Consider the following 18,858-nt stretch of genomic DNA (forward strand, 5'->3'; position numbering starts at 1 on the left):
CAGCGCTGCAAAGAAGGGTCTGGCTGGTCCACACAGCATTCCAGGATGGGAGAAAAACGTGCTCTGGTTTATTGACATTTCTTTAAACCAATCATAATGGTCATGGGCGGTGCTAAGCACTGGGCAGAGCCACGGTGACTTTACAAAATAATCTTGGGGAGGAACTTGTTTGAACGTACATGTGTACGCTGTTTTAGGCGTGCAACAGAAATCTCAGATTGGACAGATAGTCTAGCTAGCTGTCTGGATTTACCCTGCAGAGATCTGAGGAGCAGTTAACCATAGTCCACTAACTAGTCCATAAATCCACCTGAGTTTAAAATTCCAACACAAAGAAAGCGGAAGTTAACGGATATCTGGCCGGAAAGAGTGAAATCTGGCGGAATTTCCGGCGGCAACAGAGCAATCTTGGAAGGGGAAGGTTGTGGATATAGACTATGTAGTCGTAGACTATTGGTCTTTTATTTGTTTGATATTATGTACTTTTCTTTACAGTTCCTGTTCCGGTTCCAGTTTCTTTCTATGAAAAAATAAATCCAAAATACACATTTATTATTTTATAATTATTTTACCATACTGTTCATATGTCTATTTGTGCCTGTACATTTTGTTCTAAAAAAAAAAAACAGTTGTCTTAATAACTTTGACTGTGATATTTATTAGTAAATTGTTTCCCCCTTATTCACCTGTAGTGTCTCCCCTTAAAGATACTGTAGCTGGAAAAGTAAGCATATTTTAAAGGCAAGGGTGGCTAAAATGGACCAGCGGCAAAATCAAGAACTGTATCATAACTGAAATAGAGCGGAGAGAGGAGTGTGTAGGTTCATGGCTCAAAGTGTCACAAATGTAAAGGGCACAGATTCAATATGTTAAAAAGTTATTGAGATATGGAAGAGTTGTGACTCTTTCTGGCCCCTGCTTGTCAGTCGCTCCTGGGCACAATCATCAATGCATGCCAGGGAAAGTGTGATAACCCAGACATGAGAGTAAAAAATAAATTACCCAAATGACTTTTTTAAGATAAATGAATGATGGATGGTAGTACATTGTAGGGCTGCAAAGTTTGCCAAAATATGGTAGGTAATATGCGGTGAAATTTTCATTTAACTTACTGACATGGCAGGTTTGCACGGGATTTAGATAAAGTTATTATTACAAACTACTAGAGGTCCCCAGGTAATACTAGTCCCGTGCAATAAGAGTCTACAGCAGGGGTGGCGAACCTGTGGCTCTTGAGCCTGCTCCTTTGAGGCCTTTACTGTGTGGCTGGGGGCTGTGTTATTGGTAGATTTTTTTTTAAGTTTAAAAATAAAAAAAAAAGCATTTGAATGATGCATTTGCCAATTATTTTAAAATAAAAAATAATGCAGCAGAGTTTTTTTTTATGGACAGATTCTGCAACCTGAGGAAAACAAGCGGCCACAGATCACCTTCCTCATTAACCCTTTTACTGCTGATTGTTTGAAAGCCCCTCTAGTGACAAATGAGTGAAAGAGTGGCCACAACAGAGTACAACCAGACCTAAAAAGGATTGTGGATAACAAAGACTGTCAGGTTTCCCACTGAGTCAATCTAAGTAAGAAAAAAAAACTATGAAAACTGCTATGTATTATGACTTTCATTAGATCTGGAAGTCACTGTTGCTGTTGTAATATGGACGTGCATGTGTTGTGTGGCTTTTTGCTATGGTGCGTGTTTTTTTGTGGCTCTTTATGCTGAACTGGTTGGCCACCCTTGGTCTACAGCCAAGCTAGCCGCTCTGTACTCAAAGAGATATTTTGCTGATTTAAATCCAGCTCTGTGTCATTGCAGTGTGGACAGTGTGTTTAGATGAGCAGTGTGTGCAGTGGTGGAATGTGACAATCTGACAGCTTTAGTTATTTTACAAATTAAGATTTTTGCACACCAAACACATGTACTTTATAAAATACAATGTTGTGTTATAAACTAACCCACATCCCCAGGGTTATTTGGAAACTTCTCCGGAGCCACAGAAGAGATTATACTGTTTTCACAAGCTGAATACGGGGAGGGAGGGCAAGGGTGGCCAGTGCCCCTGTAATATTAAGCCTTGACCCCCCCCTCTGGCCTGCCTAACATTGTGGCAAAATATTTCATTAATTTTTAACCCCACCTTTATCCCCAAAGAGGGAATATTATAAGGAGTTGGCCGATACTGGTTTTTCAAGGCCGATACCGATACCGATACCAATAATTAGTAGTTAATAAAACCAATGTACCTATATTTGGAAGTGATATGCATTTACCGTAAAAATGAAAATTTTCTGGTCAAAATTAACATTTTGAAATGTTACAAACTCCAATACACAAGTTTGTTTAAATGCTTTAAGCAATTATTTAATAAAACTAAAACTTTAAACAAAAAACACAAATAAATAGCTTCAAAAGCAAGCATCAAAATAGCTTCCTAAAGTTTTAACATGCTAACAAGTGTTGCAGACAGCTTCCAGAGCTGTAGCAGAGCCAAAGTAGCGCACTTTTTAATTAATTAACTTTCTCGGTTATCGGTCAAATAAAACACCGGCCACATATAATCGGCCAGGGCCGATAATCGGTCAATCCCTAGATATTATTCATGTACAGTGATAAATAAAATGTACGTTGATACTGAATGAGTATTCTTGTGTTCATTGTTATATGTGTATTGTTATCCATCCATCTTCCATCCATCTTCGTCCGCTTATCCGGTGTCGGGTCGCGGGGGGAGCAGCTCCAGCAGGGGACCCCAAACTTCCCTTTCCCGAGCAACATTAACCAGCTCCGACTGGGGGATCCCGAGGTGTTCCCAGGCCAGGTTGGAGATATAATCCCTCCACCTAGTCCTGGGTCTTCCCCGAGGCCTCCTCCCAGCTGGACGTGCCTGGAACACCTCCCTAGGGAGGCGCCCAGGGGGCATCCTTACCAGATGCCCGAACCACCTCAACTGGCTCCTTTCGACGCAAAGGAGCAGCGGCTCTACTCCGAGCTCCTCACGGATGACTGAGCTTCTCACCCCATATCTCTAAGGGAGACGCCAGCCACCCTCCTGAGGAAACCCATTTCGCCGCTTGTACCCTGGATCTCGTTCTTTCGGTCATGACCCAGCCTTCATGACCATAGGTGAGGGTAGGAACGAAAACTGACCGGTAGATCGAGAGCTTTGCCTTCTGGCTCAGCTCTCTTTTTCGTCCAACGGTGCGATAGATTGAATGTAATACCGCACCCGCTGCGCCCGATTCTCCGACCAATCTCCCGCTCCATTGTCCCCTCACTCGCGAACAAAACCCCAAGGTACTTGAACTCCTTCACTTGGGGTAAGGACTCATTCCCTACCTGGAGAAGGCATTCCATCGGTTTCCTGCTGAGAACCATGGCCTCCGATTTAGAGGTGCTGATCCTCATCCCAACCGCTTCACACTCGGTTGCGAACCGATCCAGTGAGTGCTGAAGGTCGCAGGCCGATGATGCCATCAGGACCACATCATCTGCAAAGAGCAGCGATGAGATCCCCAGCCCACCAAACTGCAACCCCTCCCCACCCCGACTACGCCTCGATATCCTGTCCATAAATATTACAAACAGGATTGGTGACAAAGCGCAGCCCTGGCGGAGGCCAACCCTCACCATGTGTATTGTTAGTCTTTTGTAAAACCAAATCTATGGAGGGTTGTGCTTGTGGCCCCAGCCTGGCCTCTCCATTCGAAATAGTCTAGAACCGCCACTGAAAAGCAGGGATTCAGTAGATGTTCATGAGCTCTGACTTTTTCAGTTCTAATATGTTCATTCATTTTCGGTGGAAGAAAATAAAGAAAGCAGCTCAGATTCACCTAAACCACTTGGCTCTGTATGCTTTTCCAATTGGCTGCACTGAATCCATATTTACTGAAATATCAACTGAGGCATGCTGGCCATTGTATTCCAAAAGTGAGACACAAATATTGAAACTTGCCAAATGCACTGCATCGCACCAAAGCTGTGATGGCAGCTATAGATCTCAGAAACGCACAGACTGAAAGTGACAATCCTGTGGGGAATACTTCTCCACATTAAACATGTTCAATGCGGCACCCTCAGCGCAGGGCACTCTACTGTTAATGGGATGTATTATTGGGTAGGAAAGGGTTAAGTGTGATGTGCTGTGTGGAGACAAGAGGTGTGCAAACAGATTTGAGTATGCAATTAATAAACATTGAGCAAGTGCTGTCACTCTAACCCATCCTGTGTCAACGAGCTGACCAATACAAATCATTACATCCAGCTCACTATTATACCCCCTATAAACATCTCAAGCGGCAGATTGATAACGTTTTTACGCTTAATATCCTTGTCATCGTTTCTCACTAACAATAACTGCTTCCATTCAAAAGAGAGATGGCAGCAGAGCTTTTAGACCCTCTAGAACGATATAAATCACTCTTTGGCCAATTCATCACAAGCCAGATGCAGCTAAATAAATCCTCCTTCAACAAATCTGCAGGCAAATAAAAATGAATGAATAATTTTCGCAGAATTTTCCGCAGATTTTCTACAGATTCTCTGCTGATTTCGCAGAGTTTCCGCAGGTTTTCCACAGATTTTAAACAAATTAAAAAAAATTCAACAAAACTCAGAATGTTAACACATCTTCACCCCCAGGCAGAAAAACAGTCCGCTACATTCTGTAGATTTTCATTCTGGATCACCACTGAAATCTGTAAAAAAATAAAAAAAATCAGAAGATTCCGTTAGGGTCTGCTCATTATGAAAATTTGGTAAAAACCAGTTCAAAATGTCCTGGATAAATTGAATCAACACATTAACACAGCTGTAAACAATGAAAAAAAATAGGTTTGTGCTTGAAAGATTGATCTTATGAATGTGTATTCAACAAATGATCCTCAAAACATATACTGAAAATACAAAAGAAGCAAATGTTTTAACAGATGAAAATGGAAATATAAGTTTGAAAGCTTTTATGTGGATATATTAGTTTCTGAAAATGTGCTGTTGTACCTTAGATGATCTGATGCTGTCTCCATATTGTTAAGCTAAAAGCCTAAATCACAATGTTCTAATATGAACCTCTGAATATGTGAAGGCAAACAAATTATACAATTTAACATAAGCTTATGACAGACATTGCATGACTTCTCAATACTAATAATGGTGTTGACAAAAACCTCAGTGTTCATATTCATACACTCTGGCAGAATATTATCAATGTGTGATGGCCACATCTTTGTAATGCTGGAGCATATTCCTTGGCTTACACCATCACTTATGCTGTGCTGGTTTACTCATTTGTTCAACTTACTTAGTAGGGGCCACTTAAGGGACAACATAACAATATCAAATGGGCTTAGTCAGCAGGCTAACAAATGATTATCGCACAAAACATCTCAGCAAGGCAAACAAACAGGTCCCTCTAATGATTTCCCATAAAGCCATTTATATATTTCTAAATGGGCCGGAGTCACACTCGACCCGTTTCATGTGTTATTGACTGCGAGTGGTAATGTGGTGCAGTGGAAGCGGTCACGGTGTTTTAGTTTTTACTTATTTATTTATGTTTTTACATCAGTGTTCCCATCAATACGACACCCACTCGGTGTATTATTAAAGATTTGTCTTCACTTGCGTCAATATCATGTCTTTACTTTGGGATTGTGTTGTCACTGGCTGTGACTTCTACCACTTGTCTCCGTCTCATTCAAGCCTGTGAAAAACATTATGAGTGTGAATTCCATTTGACCAGATAGGGGCTTGTGTGGGTCAACAGAACATATTTAATGTTACATAAACAGTGCATTCAGCAATTCTTATCATTGTAAATGTAGATTCCGGCATCATCCAGATTTATTTGATCCATAGGCGTAATTTACAGGGGTTATGGCGGCGAGGGTAATCAAAACTGGCCAGTATAATCCACCCCAAAAACCTATTATAATTTCCTTTACATAAACAAAGACATGTGCACCATATATTGATGCAGAAAAAGCACAAATTGTTGCAGAAGAAATCTCCAGAATACAGGAAATGAAGTGTTTTGTGTTCTACATTTTAATTTTGCTCAAAAGTGGAGATCTCACCCTAGCCATGGTCTTGGTTCATAAATTTGCAGAGGCCATATGTTTCTGACGAGGCAGCAGTCTATGGACAGAAGCAATCTAGGATGTTCTGAGTGGCTGTTATTTCTTTGTTATCTTGTGTTATTGGATGATATAGTGGTGAGTGGCAGGATAAATGGGGGTCAGGGATTGGAGGTCAAGTAACAAACTGTGCACCTGGATCACAGATTTGTAGCCTTTACCAAGCAGCTTTTGTTGATACAGGGCACGACCAGGGGTTGATGTATAGACCGTATAAGTGAAGCCAAAACATCTGGATCGCCCCCTGGTGGCTGGCTGCAATATTGGGCATACATCGCGCCCCCTCAGTGTTAGCGGATGGGACATGGACCAAACAAAAAAATCAAAGTAAACGTCAAATACATTTTTTTTCAAAGATTTTCTGTAATTTTAGGTTGTTCTTATCAAATGGATACGTTTTGTTTTTTTATTAGTTATTTGATGCTATTAAAATAGGGTGAAACATTATGATTGGCAGCTGTGATTGACTCGCGATTGGTCAGGTGATTGTATGGACAGGACTTTGGTACAGCGGCTCCACCGCCTGATCACTACTGTGCAGACTCTGGCTCCAAAATTCAGTTTTGTACAGTACGAGGAAGTGGAGGCGCGTCGTCCATCTTAATATACAGTCTATGGATGTGAACCATGGTGTCCCTGATGTATTTAAGCACCAATCCAATGCGAATCTCCAACTTTTGCTATATGGTTTCCATCAGTGATCCACCCCTGCAGCCTGTAGTGGCTGTTTCCTGCCCACTGGAAAATACCCATTTTCGGATTTATTGCCTCAGGTTGTGCTCTCTCTCCAGCCCACCCACATTGCCCATCTCCTGGTGTTGGATGAACACTTTCCCACCACCAACGCTTTGACTGACTGACCAAATCCAGCTAATGATAAACTATAAACTTGAATTGAGGCAATGCATCTGTGACTCTGTCTGCTTTCTCCCTGTAGGCTGGACCAGATCCCATAGGCTTTATCTCCTAGATTTTCCAGCTGTTGACCCTTGTGTTAGACTCTTCTGTTGTACCTGCCTGGGCTCCTGTTTGTCCCTGCCTGCTTGGCTGTGCTGAGTGATGAAGATCCCTCTGTGGAACCTGGTGGTGCTGCTGGCATGTCTCTTCACCCCTGGACGCAGTGACTGCCAGGAGGACTGTGTGGCCTGTAGCTTGGTCTTTCAGCAGCAGCAGCAGATGCAGCAAGCCTTCAACACCATGGTGAGAGAGAGTGTGTGTGTGTGTGTGTGTGTGTGTGTGTGTGTGTGTGTGTGTGTGTGTGTGTGTGTGTGTGTGTGTGTGTGTGTGTGTGTGTGTGTGTGTGTGTGTGTGTGTGTGTGTGTGTGTGTGTCACTGTTTGTCCTTGTGAGTCACTGTTGATAAGAACATCTGTCTTGTCAACACTGTAGTGCGCGTGTCGGTGTGGGTACAGCAGCACTGCGTTTGTGATTGTATGAGTAAGTTATCTTGAATCACGATAACAGCTTCTGCTACTGTGTGCACTTTTTTTGCCTGTGTATATGGGAGTAAATATAGGGGTAGTTTGAATTTTTTAAAGCTGTCCCCCAAAGTATTTAACAAATAATGAATTAGTTGAATTTTATTCTTGGGGAGCCATAGTGGTCAATTGGCTAAAATGAGTACAAAGTAAACATTTTCTGTCAATTAAAGGCAAAAAGCTTTTCCACAAATCTTTTAAAACTTATTTTCAGGAAGATTTCTAGTTGTGTACCCCCAGTGGTAGTCAAAAAAGGCACTGTGGTACATACTGCTCATCGTTAACACAAATGTATAATAGCAAAGCTGTTCTATTTGCCAACTAACAAGACTACGCAGGGATTCAGATTGAAAACAGCCTTGTGTTAAAAACCAGTGCAGATACCAGAGACAATGAAATTCGATCCAGGAAGTCCAGTTGGAGTTGAAGTGTATTATTATCTGACCATTCTATATAACTTAAGCTTTATCTGAACAGTTATGACTTGTACTTAAGATGGCATGAGGACCTCAAATTAACTCTACTCTACTTTTAGAGGACACCTCTCTGGAAACATCTGGAAAGTGTTATCAATGGGGCCCCTAAGTTAGAAATGTCTTTGTTGAAAAGAAGGCCAGTTGGCTTGTAGCCATTGGTCAATTATTGATCCCACCCAATTTATGAAGCATATATGCGTTCTTCACACAAAGAACTGGAGAGCGACCATTGGAGAATTGGGAAACTGTCGCTCTCCGGGCTCTTCAGAGCTTGTAAATTGATGCTGAATTCTTTGATGTATATAAACCTTTATAATCAAGAAACAGTGTCAGCGGATTCCTTTCAACGCAACATTACAGAATCACTACCAAATACACTACAGAGCAACAGATGATGCATTTAAAAGCTAATAAGTAGCCAAAACAATGGTTTGTAATACTCAAAGACAGGATTTTACAATTAAGGAACGTTATTATGGTGGCTTCCAACAGACTGCCTCCATTCAAATAAATGAGAGAGCTGTACGAAATATGGACGTAGTTTTGACGTGATGTCACCATCAAAAGTCACAGTGAGTGGTTTATGGTGGCTCTATCTGTCTGTCGCCTTCTTGGCAGTGCCTGACGTTGGCTAATCCAAAAATGGGCAAAGAGGTGGAGTTTGGTCAGAGCTAAGGCAGGCCGAATGAAGCCTACAGTCTACGCTCACCTAATCTCACTTTGCCAGACCTATCTCCACAGCTTTGCGGAGGAGGGTCTGCCTAGTCCAGACTGCAGTCCGGGATGGGAGAAAAACGTGCTCTGGTTTATTGGCATTTCTTTAAACCAATCACAATCTTTAAACCAATCACAATCACTTGGGCAGCGCTAAGCGCAAAGCGGAGCCACGGGGTCTCTGCAAAATAGCCTCTGGAAGGAACTTGTTTTGGTGGAACATGTGTATGTTCAAAGGTTGTTTTAGTCGTGCAACAGAAAACTCAGATTGGACAGATAGTCTAGCTAGCTGTCTGGATTTACTATGCAGAGATCTGAGGAGCAGTTAACCATAGTCCAGGGTGCAAACTACGGGGGAGCTAGGGGGAGCTCGGCTCCCCTTAATAAGGCATGGGCTCTCCTGAAAATGTGATTTGTGAAATTAACGTGATCATCGTGGATTATAATGTGTAAACTTGCTAAAATATAATTTGCATGACAGCGATTTAAACCTAATTCACTTCAATAAAGATAACTATACATGCTATTCTTGTCATGCGCATCAAGGCGTTGCGGCACTGCGGTGCAAATTCAACTCATGTTTAGTACATGTTAACTCAGATTTGTAGGAAAAATATAAATGTTGGAGGCCATTAATCGGCATGCAAAGTCCTTGAAATCCATTCTGCAGTAAGCATGACATAGCCATTGCAAAAAAGGCAGTTTAATTAATTTAGGTTTTTACTAAGAAATTGTGTAGCGATGACGTTAATAGCACGATCGATTCACCTGCTGCAAGCCCTGTTGGCACACCTCCCTCCAGGGTGACAACGCAAGAAGAAGCTGAAGAAATAATGTCCTCTCTGGCTGAAGATGGAGGTGGTAACAGCTCGTCAGATGCGGGTCACGATCCTAACCCCTCTTGCTCATCTCTCCCGTTAAATTAGAACAGCCAGCAGTGGAGAGACTTTAAGAGCCCATATACATGGCTGTTTGTTAAGGATGGAAGCTTGGGGTGCGTCGCTTCATTGAACCGATGAATTATGGTATTCTTCGGTAGCCTGAGTAACTTTAACCGTTGTTCATGTGAAATCTCAAAGACAGCCTGATGCTTTGTTTATAGACTATTTGTGGGTGGCTGTTTGACCTATCTGTTCCTGTTGATAAAGTATAATCCTGTATAGTGCATACACTTGTAGCTGTATCTTTGTAAGTCATTGTAAGTCGCAAGCGCACCCCCCATTACGTCCGGCTGAAAAGAGTAACATCTGGCGGAATTTCCGGCGGTAACGGAGCAATTCCGGAAGTGGAATGTTGTGTATATAGACTAATGCTCGCCTGCTGTTTGGGGCAGCCCACATGTCACTCAAAGCGGTACTCCCTTATTTTTGTTACTTTGAGCCTGAATAAACCCCCACAGTTGTCATGAATCATGAAGGGGGAACTTAGCTATAGAGCTAAACCATTTTTTTGTACCAGGCTTTACACATGTTTAATTCTGCTGTGAAGTTGGGCATTTTAACATGGGGGTCTATATGGGGATTGAGTCCCTTTTAGAGCCAGCCTCAATTGGCCACTTGAGGAACTACAGTTTTTGCACTTCCGCATTGGAAATTCATTTCATTTGTTAGCACCGGAGGTTTTTGCTTGGTCTGAATGCATCTGAAGAGCCAAACTAGCAGCTTTGTGAGGCTGCACATAGGCATGATGGTGCCTTGATCTAAATGCAAACACCAGCATGCTAACATGCTAACAATGACAATGCATACATGCACACATGCACACATTACATCAAGTGTAATGTTTCAAATGTTCACCATCACTTGTTTAATTTGCTAATAAGCAATAAACACAAAGTACAGCTGAGGCTGATGGGAATGTCATTAGTTTTACAGGTGTTTGGTCGTAAACCAAAGTGTTACAAATTAAGAAATGTACCGTGATGATGGCATTATGAGCAAAGATGGGGTATCAAAGTTCTTCTTGTATTAGACATTTTCTAAAAAAGCTAAAGTGTCAACCTTATGCGCTAGAGGAAAAGTCAGGGAATCCCCAAAGTCAGTAAGCTTATTTCTGTGGCGACTTTTGGTCTCATCAGTGATGAACCCCTTATGGCTGTTTTTCTAAAACACTTCAACAGTTGGCATTTTACCAGACAAAATTGATATTACTTCTGTCTCATAGTGGAAAGGGGAGATTATTTGCATGCGTAAGTATCTGCAGCACTTGCGCAATGCTTCGTGACCAACATGAAGATACCAGCCTCTGCACTGAGAGAATGTGATTGCTCTCCAAACCAAAACTTCAGTGCAGCACGCAATCTCATTTCCAAACAGTGCAAGACACGTCAGCGGGTAAAAATAGTCTGTGGGCGTCCATGAATAGCTGTAGGATGGCTAATTTAGCTGATAATGATGCAGAGAAAGACAGCTGGGACCTTTTTGGGAGTTGTAATGGAACTCTGTAATTGACTGCTGCTCAGTATCATCAGCCCAGGCTTACATCGGAGACTGACACATTTTATCAGCTACTCATTGTGTTAGCTGCTTTCCCATTGAGCCACAGATGGAATCCACTGAGCAATTCCATTGTTTCCCACTCCAGACTGAAAGAGTGTCTGTGAAGCTGCCGGTGTTTGTTATAATGCAGGATCCATTGATTTATTAGTGCGCACCCTTACACACTCAACACATCCAGACATACACACACATCAAGCATTTCATAGTATCTTACCTTCCACTAACTAAATTCATTGCGTAATGCTAATCCTAAAGGTAAATGCCAGCTTTTGTTTACATTTGTGCTAATCATCTGTGCTACAGCTGTTATTTCATAATTCTGAGCAGATTCTGCATATTGTCTTTTGTTATTGTTGTAGAGGTCATTTGGCATTCCACATAAATATGTCAGTTATTTAAGCCCACCTTCCAGTACAACTTTACTCAACTTTATTGTCATTGTACACCGTACAGTACCAGTACATTGTAACAGTTAAGCATTTAGTCAATTTTAGAACAATGATGGATTTCTGAGGACTATGGTTAACTGCTCCTCAGATCTCTGCAGGGTAAATCCAGACATCTAGCTAGACTATCTGTCCAATCTGAGTTTTCTGTTGCATGACTAAAACAACCTTGGAACGTACACGTTCCACCAAAACAAGTTCTTTCCAGGGGCTATTTTGCAGAGGCATACGTTGAAAAAATGCCAATAAACCAGCACTTTTTTCTCCCATCCCGGAATGCCGTGTGGACTAGCCAGACCCTCTTCCGCAGCGCTGTGGAGGAAAGTCTGGCAATGCGAGACTATAAAGGGCACTACTTCCTGCATTGGCACTGGACGTTGGCATTCAACATAAATCGCGAAGTGCAGAATTGTCTCAAATGGACAGAATTCCTGTAGATACTACTAAGCTGCAAGTCGACAAGTGAACAGACTGCTCACATGTGTCACAGCTAGTTCCTTACACATTGCCATGTCATGAAAAACACCCTATCACCGTTTACCATATACATAATTGTTTCTTTTTGGTTTAATCCTTGAACGTTGGATGCAATCAGTCAGTGTTACTAGACTTCCTTCTTGTTTTAGTCGCATTAAAGGATCCCAGATGGTCTTGTGAGCATTACCATGGCCATCAGCCATTCATGTGTGCAGACTCTGGAATGGCACCAAGGGGTGGCCAGTTGGATTTCAAGGGTGACCATTCCCATTCTGTTATGCCATCACGCTGTACAGCTCAGTAAGTGAGGAGTTTCTTCACCTTAACCCAACAACAACCTTATCCTAATTCGTTTTGTGTTTTAATGACTTCATTTGACGGATGGCAGAACAAGTGACAAAGGTCCCCAGCCAGAATTGAACCGGGGATGATGTGCATAGTCCAACCTTGACATTATATTTAAATACCAACCTTGAACCATACTCTCCTGACAAAATAAAGCCTTTGGAGCATCATCACTATGGAGGATTCTCACATCATTTTCATCCTCTGGTCCTCGCAAGCATATAAATACACACACACGCACACACACGCACACACACACACACACACACACACACACACACACACACACACACACACACACACACACACACATCTCCTCTCACTCATAAACTCCTTTAGATTGCTCCATTGATCTGACGTGGAGAATCCCCTGGTGTGCTCATTTAATTTACGATGGATAATTAATTTCCGTTGATAGATTCACAGCGGAACTCCCTCTTCTCTCATTCCTTTGATGTGAGCAGGTTTTCCGATAACAATGCAATTTATCTAATTTGTGCGAAATTTGACGAGTAAATGGGATTTGCTCCGCACCTCAGACTGAAATTTAACTCAGAGGGCTCGGGAGTTTAAGAACAGGAAGATAGGAGAGAAGTGTGTGCGTAAGTCTGTGTAACATGGCAGCTGTGGCCTATTTCCGCTGTCTGAAGAAAAAGTAATGCACTGTGGTTTTTCATATTTAAGGGTATAAATGTATTTTACGTGAGTCAGTAGGTTAAATATTAGGGCAAAGGAAAATATATAAAGTGCAGTGTACAGTTGCAAGTGTTTTGACCAAAGACAATGAAATTATATATCTATATGTATATATCTATATGTATATGTGTATATATATATATATATATATATATATATATATATATATATATATATATATATATATATATATATATATATATATATATATATATATATATATATATATATATATAGATATAGATATATATAAAAAAGAAACATCCCTGATATATACAGTATATCCTTACCTCCGTACTAGTATGGTACTGTGAGTGTTCTGGCATAAAGCCCAACTGTCAGGTGTGATGATAATAAGACAGGAAGGTCATTACAACTGCACAGAGTCAATGATTCAGCTCTGATGAAGTGCATTCTATGTAAAAAAAGTTAAATTCCAAAATACAATATCATTTCAAGAGCAAATATATCATTACCAGAAGTTGAAGAGCCAATCTGGAAAAGAAAAATTGGACGTAATTTACCTGCTGTCCCTCAAACTGATTCGTAATTTCTTCCAATTTTGTGCTGTCAATCATTTAGCCGAAGTAGATGCCACCGAATGATGGACGTCTCATATTGGCACATACATTTCCATACATGCTGAACGCAGCAGGAACAACACCCATTAACTCCAGTGACACATGAGCAATACAGGACAAGAGACTGCGCTCTCAGCCTGGGTCAGGTTGGACAGCAAAGTAGTAACACTTTCTAGGTTTAAAAAGAAGTGGGAGTGCATGACATAAATGGTATGCTGACCTGGGACAAACTATTTATTTTATTGACATGATCAGCCCACCTGCGAGGTATATAATTAAGTACATTTGTGCATCTAAAACTATAGGGCAGAGGTCTTTAATGCTTTTTAGGCCAAGGACCCCTAAGCTGAAAGAGAGACAAATCAGGGACCCTATATATTGTATAGAAATTTAGTTGCATATTAAACTGGGCAGAATGGGTGACAATGGATGGATCAATATTATTTATACATCATGTTAAACATACTGTAAATGTGAAAAGCACAGTGTATCCTTGACCTTAACTGTATCTGTGGATGGCTACCGTAATGGCTACCTTACTTAGTGTGTAAATTAAATGTTTTTTGTTCCTTGTTACGAATAGGCTGATTCATCTTTGCTAATAATATGCTGATTTCATGTTAATGTATATTTTCAGACATGTTTTAATGTTTGAAAATTACTCTAAGGACCCCCTAGAGGGTCATGGACCCCTGTTGGAGATCTCTGCTATAGGGTATAACTCTGTTGTTTCCTTTTTTGATATAAGTATGATTTTGTTTATAGTTAAGTTTTTAAGAGCCTTTAACCTCACCTATCCTCACTGATTGACTGACTACTGATAAGGCAACATGCACAAAGGAAGTGGCCATGAATGTCTTTAAAGCTGCACTTATCAATATGCTTGTATGAAAAATGGCTCTAATTTGAAAGGGGTTAGTCGTAGTGACAAACCCACAGAGGATTAATCACCAACTCGGCAATTTCCACTTAGCTCCACGCAGCATTTTACCATCTTCCAGTGTATTGTTTTGGTTTTCCGGACCCCAACTTTTGGTTCAGTCCCACGGCTCTCATCAACCCCATTTCCAGCCAACACACTGTATGCTATCTTCACCGCTGACTGAACAGCAAACACAGTTAGGGTCATAAGTGACAGTGCAGCGAGATTACTTTTGTATTAGTCAAAATTGCTGTTTTGGGAAAATCCTACATATTATACCTTTAACTGAGATAACCATAATGTTGATAATGCCAATGTGGCCCCTAACGTGCAGCTGCTAACATTGCAACTGCTAGCATTAATATTTTGGGAGGCTAAACCTAAAAACTGGTCTGTGAAACAGTATCGTGGTAATCTTTGAAGTATAAAACAACATGATCAAGATGTCACTGGGGATATTTTCAGTTTCCAAACAAAAGCAGCATGTAGATGAACATTCCCTTAAAAATCTCACTGTTGGGTGCCTGCTCTTTGCTGTGTCCAATCTCCTGTATCATGAATCTTTTGGGGATTCTGTCATGGATTCATGCTTCTAAGGCTGGGGTCTTCAACGTTCAACCCCTTAACTAAAAGAGAGATGCAGCAGGGACCCCTTACTACATATATTGTATAAAATGAAGTTGCACTGGGCCTACAATAATTTGTGGGACGGCCTAAAGCCTTTATACATACTTTTTTTTTTGCATAGAATACTAAATTAATAACATAATAATTGATGATCATACACAACAAAACCTAAACATGCAAGTATTAAATCCCCCTTTCAGTACCATGGAGATAGTGCCACTCAGCCAGCCATGTCAAAACACTTATTTATGCACTGCAGTATCCAATGGGAAATAATTTCAGAATGAAACACACAGCGGGGTGTCAACATAAAACACAATGCTTTCAAGTCGGAGAGTGGGGTTCACTTTGCGATGAAACCAAAATTCTTTCACCCAGGAAGCTTGTTTGTTCCTCTGTAGTGTTTTAATCCAAATCCGATCTTTGTCCAAAACTTAAAGCGTAACTCTCAACAAAATGCAACTTAGGGTCTCTTTGTGAATGTACCCGAGTCAAACTTTCGTTTAAAAGCATATTTAGGATGGAATCGCCAATTTTATGATTTACCGTATTCTCGTTTTTCGGTCAAATGGCCTTTTGAATGGGAGTGCTAGGTGCACTTTTATGCTAGCCTCAAAATAGCTATTTTTAAAACGCTGAGAAGGCTCGACACAACGTGAAACTTTGCTCGAAGTATCACCAGTGGCTCTACACCTGAACTACACCGGTATTCAAGGGACATACTAAATCTGTGGCTACTTGTTTTGATATCGACTCGTTTTGACTGCCGATGGTGGTAGCGGCCGGAAACAACAAGAGCTACGGTGAGTTGTTCAAAACCTTTCTTTTTAGTAAACTTGGGGTACGCAAACAATGTTCTCAACGCTTTCGTTAAGGTGTAGAGCCCCTGGCGATACCTCGAGCAAAGTTTCATGTTGTGTCGAGCCTTCTTGGTGTTTTAAAAATTGCTGTTTTGAGGCTAGCATAAAAGTGCCCCTAGCACTCCCGTTCAAAAGGCCATTTGACCAAAAAACGAGAATACGGTCAATCTTAAAAGTGACACTTACGTCCTAAATTTGATTTGATTTGATTTATTTATTTAGAAGGGGACAGTGCAATTTCATAAAACACATGAAACAAACATGGTTAAAAAAGCCAGAATTAGCCAAAAGGCTATTTTTCATCTGTAGTCCCCTGGCTAAGATGTAAAAGAAGCATTAATATGCTTTTAAACGAAAGTTTGACTCGGGTACATTCACAAAAAGACCCTAGGTTGCATTTTGGCGAGAGTCATTTTGGTGCCTAAACTTAACTGTCAGCGCCGCATGAGGCTTACTTTTTCTGGCTAAACTCCGCTACCGCGGCCCCTGAGAGGACCGTCATCTGGCGGTGACTGTAGCCGGCTCACAGTCACTTATTTGCGGCTAAAAAACCGCCGCTGGTAGCCGGCGTCCCGGAGCTCCGTAGCGGCTAAATACAACCAGCAAGCGCCGCTCTGATTTTATCGTTCCGTGGCAACGTGTTCACGTTACAGCGCTTTACTTAGTTAAATCACTTCTATTTTAGGTATATCATTAAAATATGGTCTAGGTTATTGGTGAAGTATGACCACTTTGAGGTGGGGGGATACATTTTGTCCCCACCGGGGATAACAATAATTCAGTAGAAGTTATGGGATGGTAGATAGGCAGGGATATGTAGACCAGAAAGGGGGAAATCCCACGCATTCCCCCAACCCCCCAGAAAATCTCACCCTGCCCTTATTATTAATAAATGAGTCGAGTGAACTACTGACTATACACATCACTCTTTCCTCTTCCTCTGCAGGTGTGTTTGTTGGAGTGCGAGGGTCACGTCTCCTCTTCGCTCACATGGGAGGTGTGTAGACACGCCGTTAAGCTATCGCACTATCCCGCGCTGTCGGAGCGAGGCGCTCTGATCAAGAGGGCGGGACAGGAGCTGGAGCTCACCTCTCTGGACCTGAACTCTGACAGTGAACTGCTGCAGTCGGTGGCCACGGAGCCCTTCCAGGAGGGGGAGCGGGATGAGGCGCCCTTTGAGCCGCGCAATGGCCAGTATGACTCATCTCTGCCGGAATCCTCCTCCTCCGAGGTGGAGGGGGAGGGCCTGCGGGGTCTGGATCTCAGCGTGGCGGACGCAGAGAGGAAGCCGAGGGACGAGAGGAACGCGGGGAGCGACAGCCAGCCGGAAGGGGACGAGGACGACGCCTTAGGGGCCGTCACCTTATCCAAACGCTTTGGTGGCTTTCAGAGGGGGCGCCACGCATACAGGAAGCTGATCGGCCCGGCCGTGAGGCCCCTACAAAAGCGCTACGGCGGCTTCATAGGTGTCCGGAAATCTGCCCGCAAATGGAACAGTCAGAAGCGGGTGAACCAGCTGCTCAGGCAGTACCTGGGCATGAGGAGCAGCCGCAGCGGCAGGTTCAACAACATCCCTGTAACTCGCGTGTGGAGGCAAAACAAACTGTAACGCATCTACGTCGCTCTCCCTGCTCCCAGTTACCTCAACCAGATCACCTTTTCAGCATCTCACTCCGCATTTGAATTGTGTCATCACCCGAAAAAGAACAGCCTCCGCCCAATCTCGCCACGCCTCTTTTTGTGTCTCTAAGTATCAAGGAATGTTTTGACCGTGATGTTCTTCTTATTAAGCATATTTTCACGCCATTCTATCAAATAAAAGAATTAGAGAAGTGCAATTGGATATATTTGTTTGTGTGTCGTTATAATAAAAAAAAAAGGAGCCAAATGAGATTGGAAAACTGGTTCACTGCAAGCTTTTCACCAGAGGTGAGACCTGAGGGTGTGACATTTAAAACTCATGTTGAATGCACTTTCATGCATGTGAGGACGGCTTTTTTTTTCTTTTCTTTTTTTTCCGTTGCACTCTGTAGTTTGTGTTACTAAATTGGGAGTGGACCAGCACTTTTCTTTCGAGATGGTTCAGCCAGATGGTAGGACAGTGATGAAGCACAAATTACTGTTAACTACCGATCTACGAATCTCATTTACTGCTCAAGGAACTTAATTAATTAAACACAACGTGTGCAAAATTGGTTTTCTGAACTTTCAAACTCACCGAAACTTTGCATCCCTACGCAAAGATAAGCCGTGTTCCCATCGCTTAGTTCATTATTCAGCGGGGGGGTGTCTCAATGTAAACCTTGCAAGTGATGAGTTTCTCTCAAAGGAATGAGCAGCAGGTTGGCACACTCCCCGAGGCTCCTTTCAGTGGAACTATACTGTCCTCTAGTGTTTGAGGAACAAACATGTTGCCCATTGGATACTGACTTGGGATCATCATTCTGCAATTACAGTCAAATTACAAATTGACATAAGATGTCAAACATACAAATACGCTTAATTTATGGCTGATATTTACATGGTCGTCACAGTCAAACTGAAAGATCATGACAACAAAACCTGAGGAAACTAGTGTCTATTTTTCCTCCTCCTCACAGTATTAATAGTG

The 18,858-nt window shown here is 42.0% G+C and overlaps 1 protein-coding gene across 1 annotated transcript in view; it reads left to right on the forward strand.

Moving 5' to 3' along the window:
- Positions 1-18,096, forward strand: part of pnocb (prepronociceptin b) — a 33,249-nt gene extending 15,153 nt beyond the window's left edge. Inside the window, exons 3-4 of the mRNA XM_028606061.1 lie at positions 7,066-7,328; positions 17,194-18,096. Of these exons, the coding sequence (XP_028461862.1) occupies positions 7,188-7,328; positions 17,194-17,856 (804 nt within the window). The 5' untranslated portion in view covers positions 7,066-7,187 and the 3' untranslated portion in view covers positions 17,857-18,096. The remainder of the gene's footprint in view (positions 1-7,065; positions 7,329-17,193) is intronic.
- The last annotated feature ends 762 nt before the right edge of the window (positions 18,097-18,858 follow it).

Source organism: Perca flavescens, chromosome 18 (genome assembly GCF_004354835.1).
Source record: "Perca flavescens isolate YP-PL-M2 chromosome 18, PFLA_1.0, whole genome shotgun sequence".
NCBI classification, from domain to species: domain Eukaryota; kingdom Metazoa; phylum Chordata; class Actinopteri; order Perciformes; family Percidae; genus Perca; species Perca flavescens.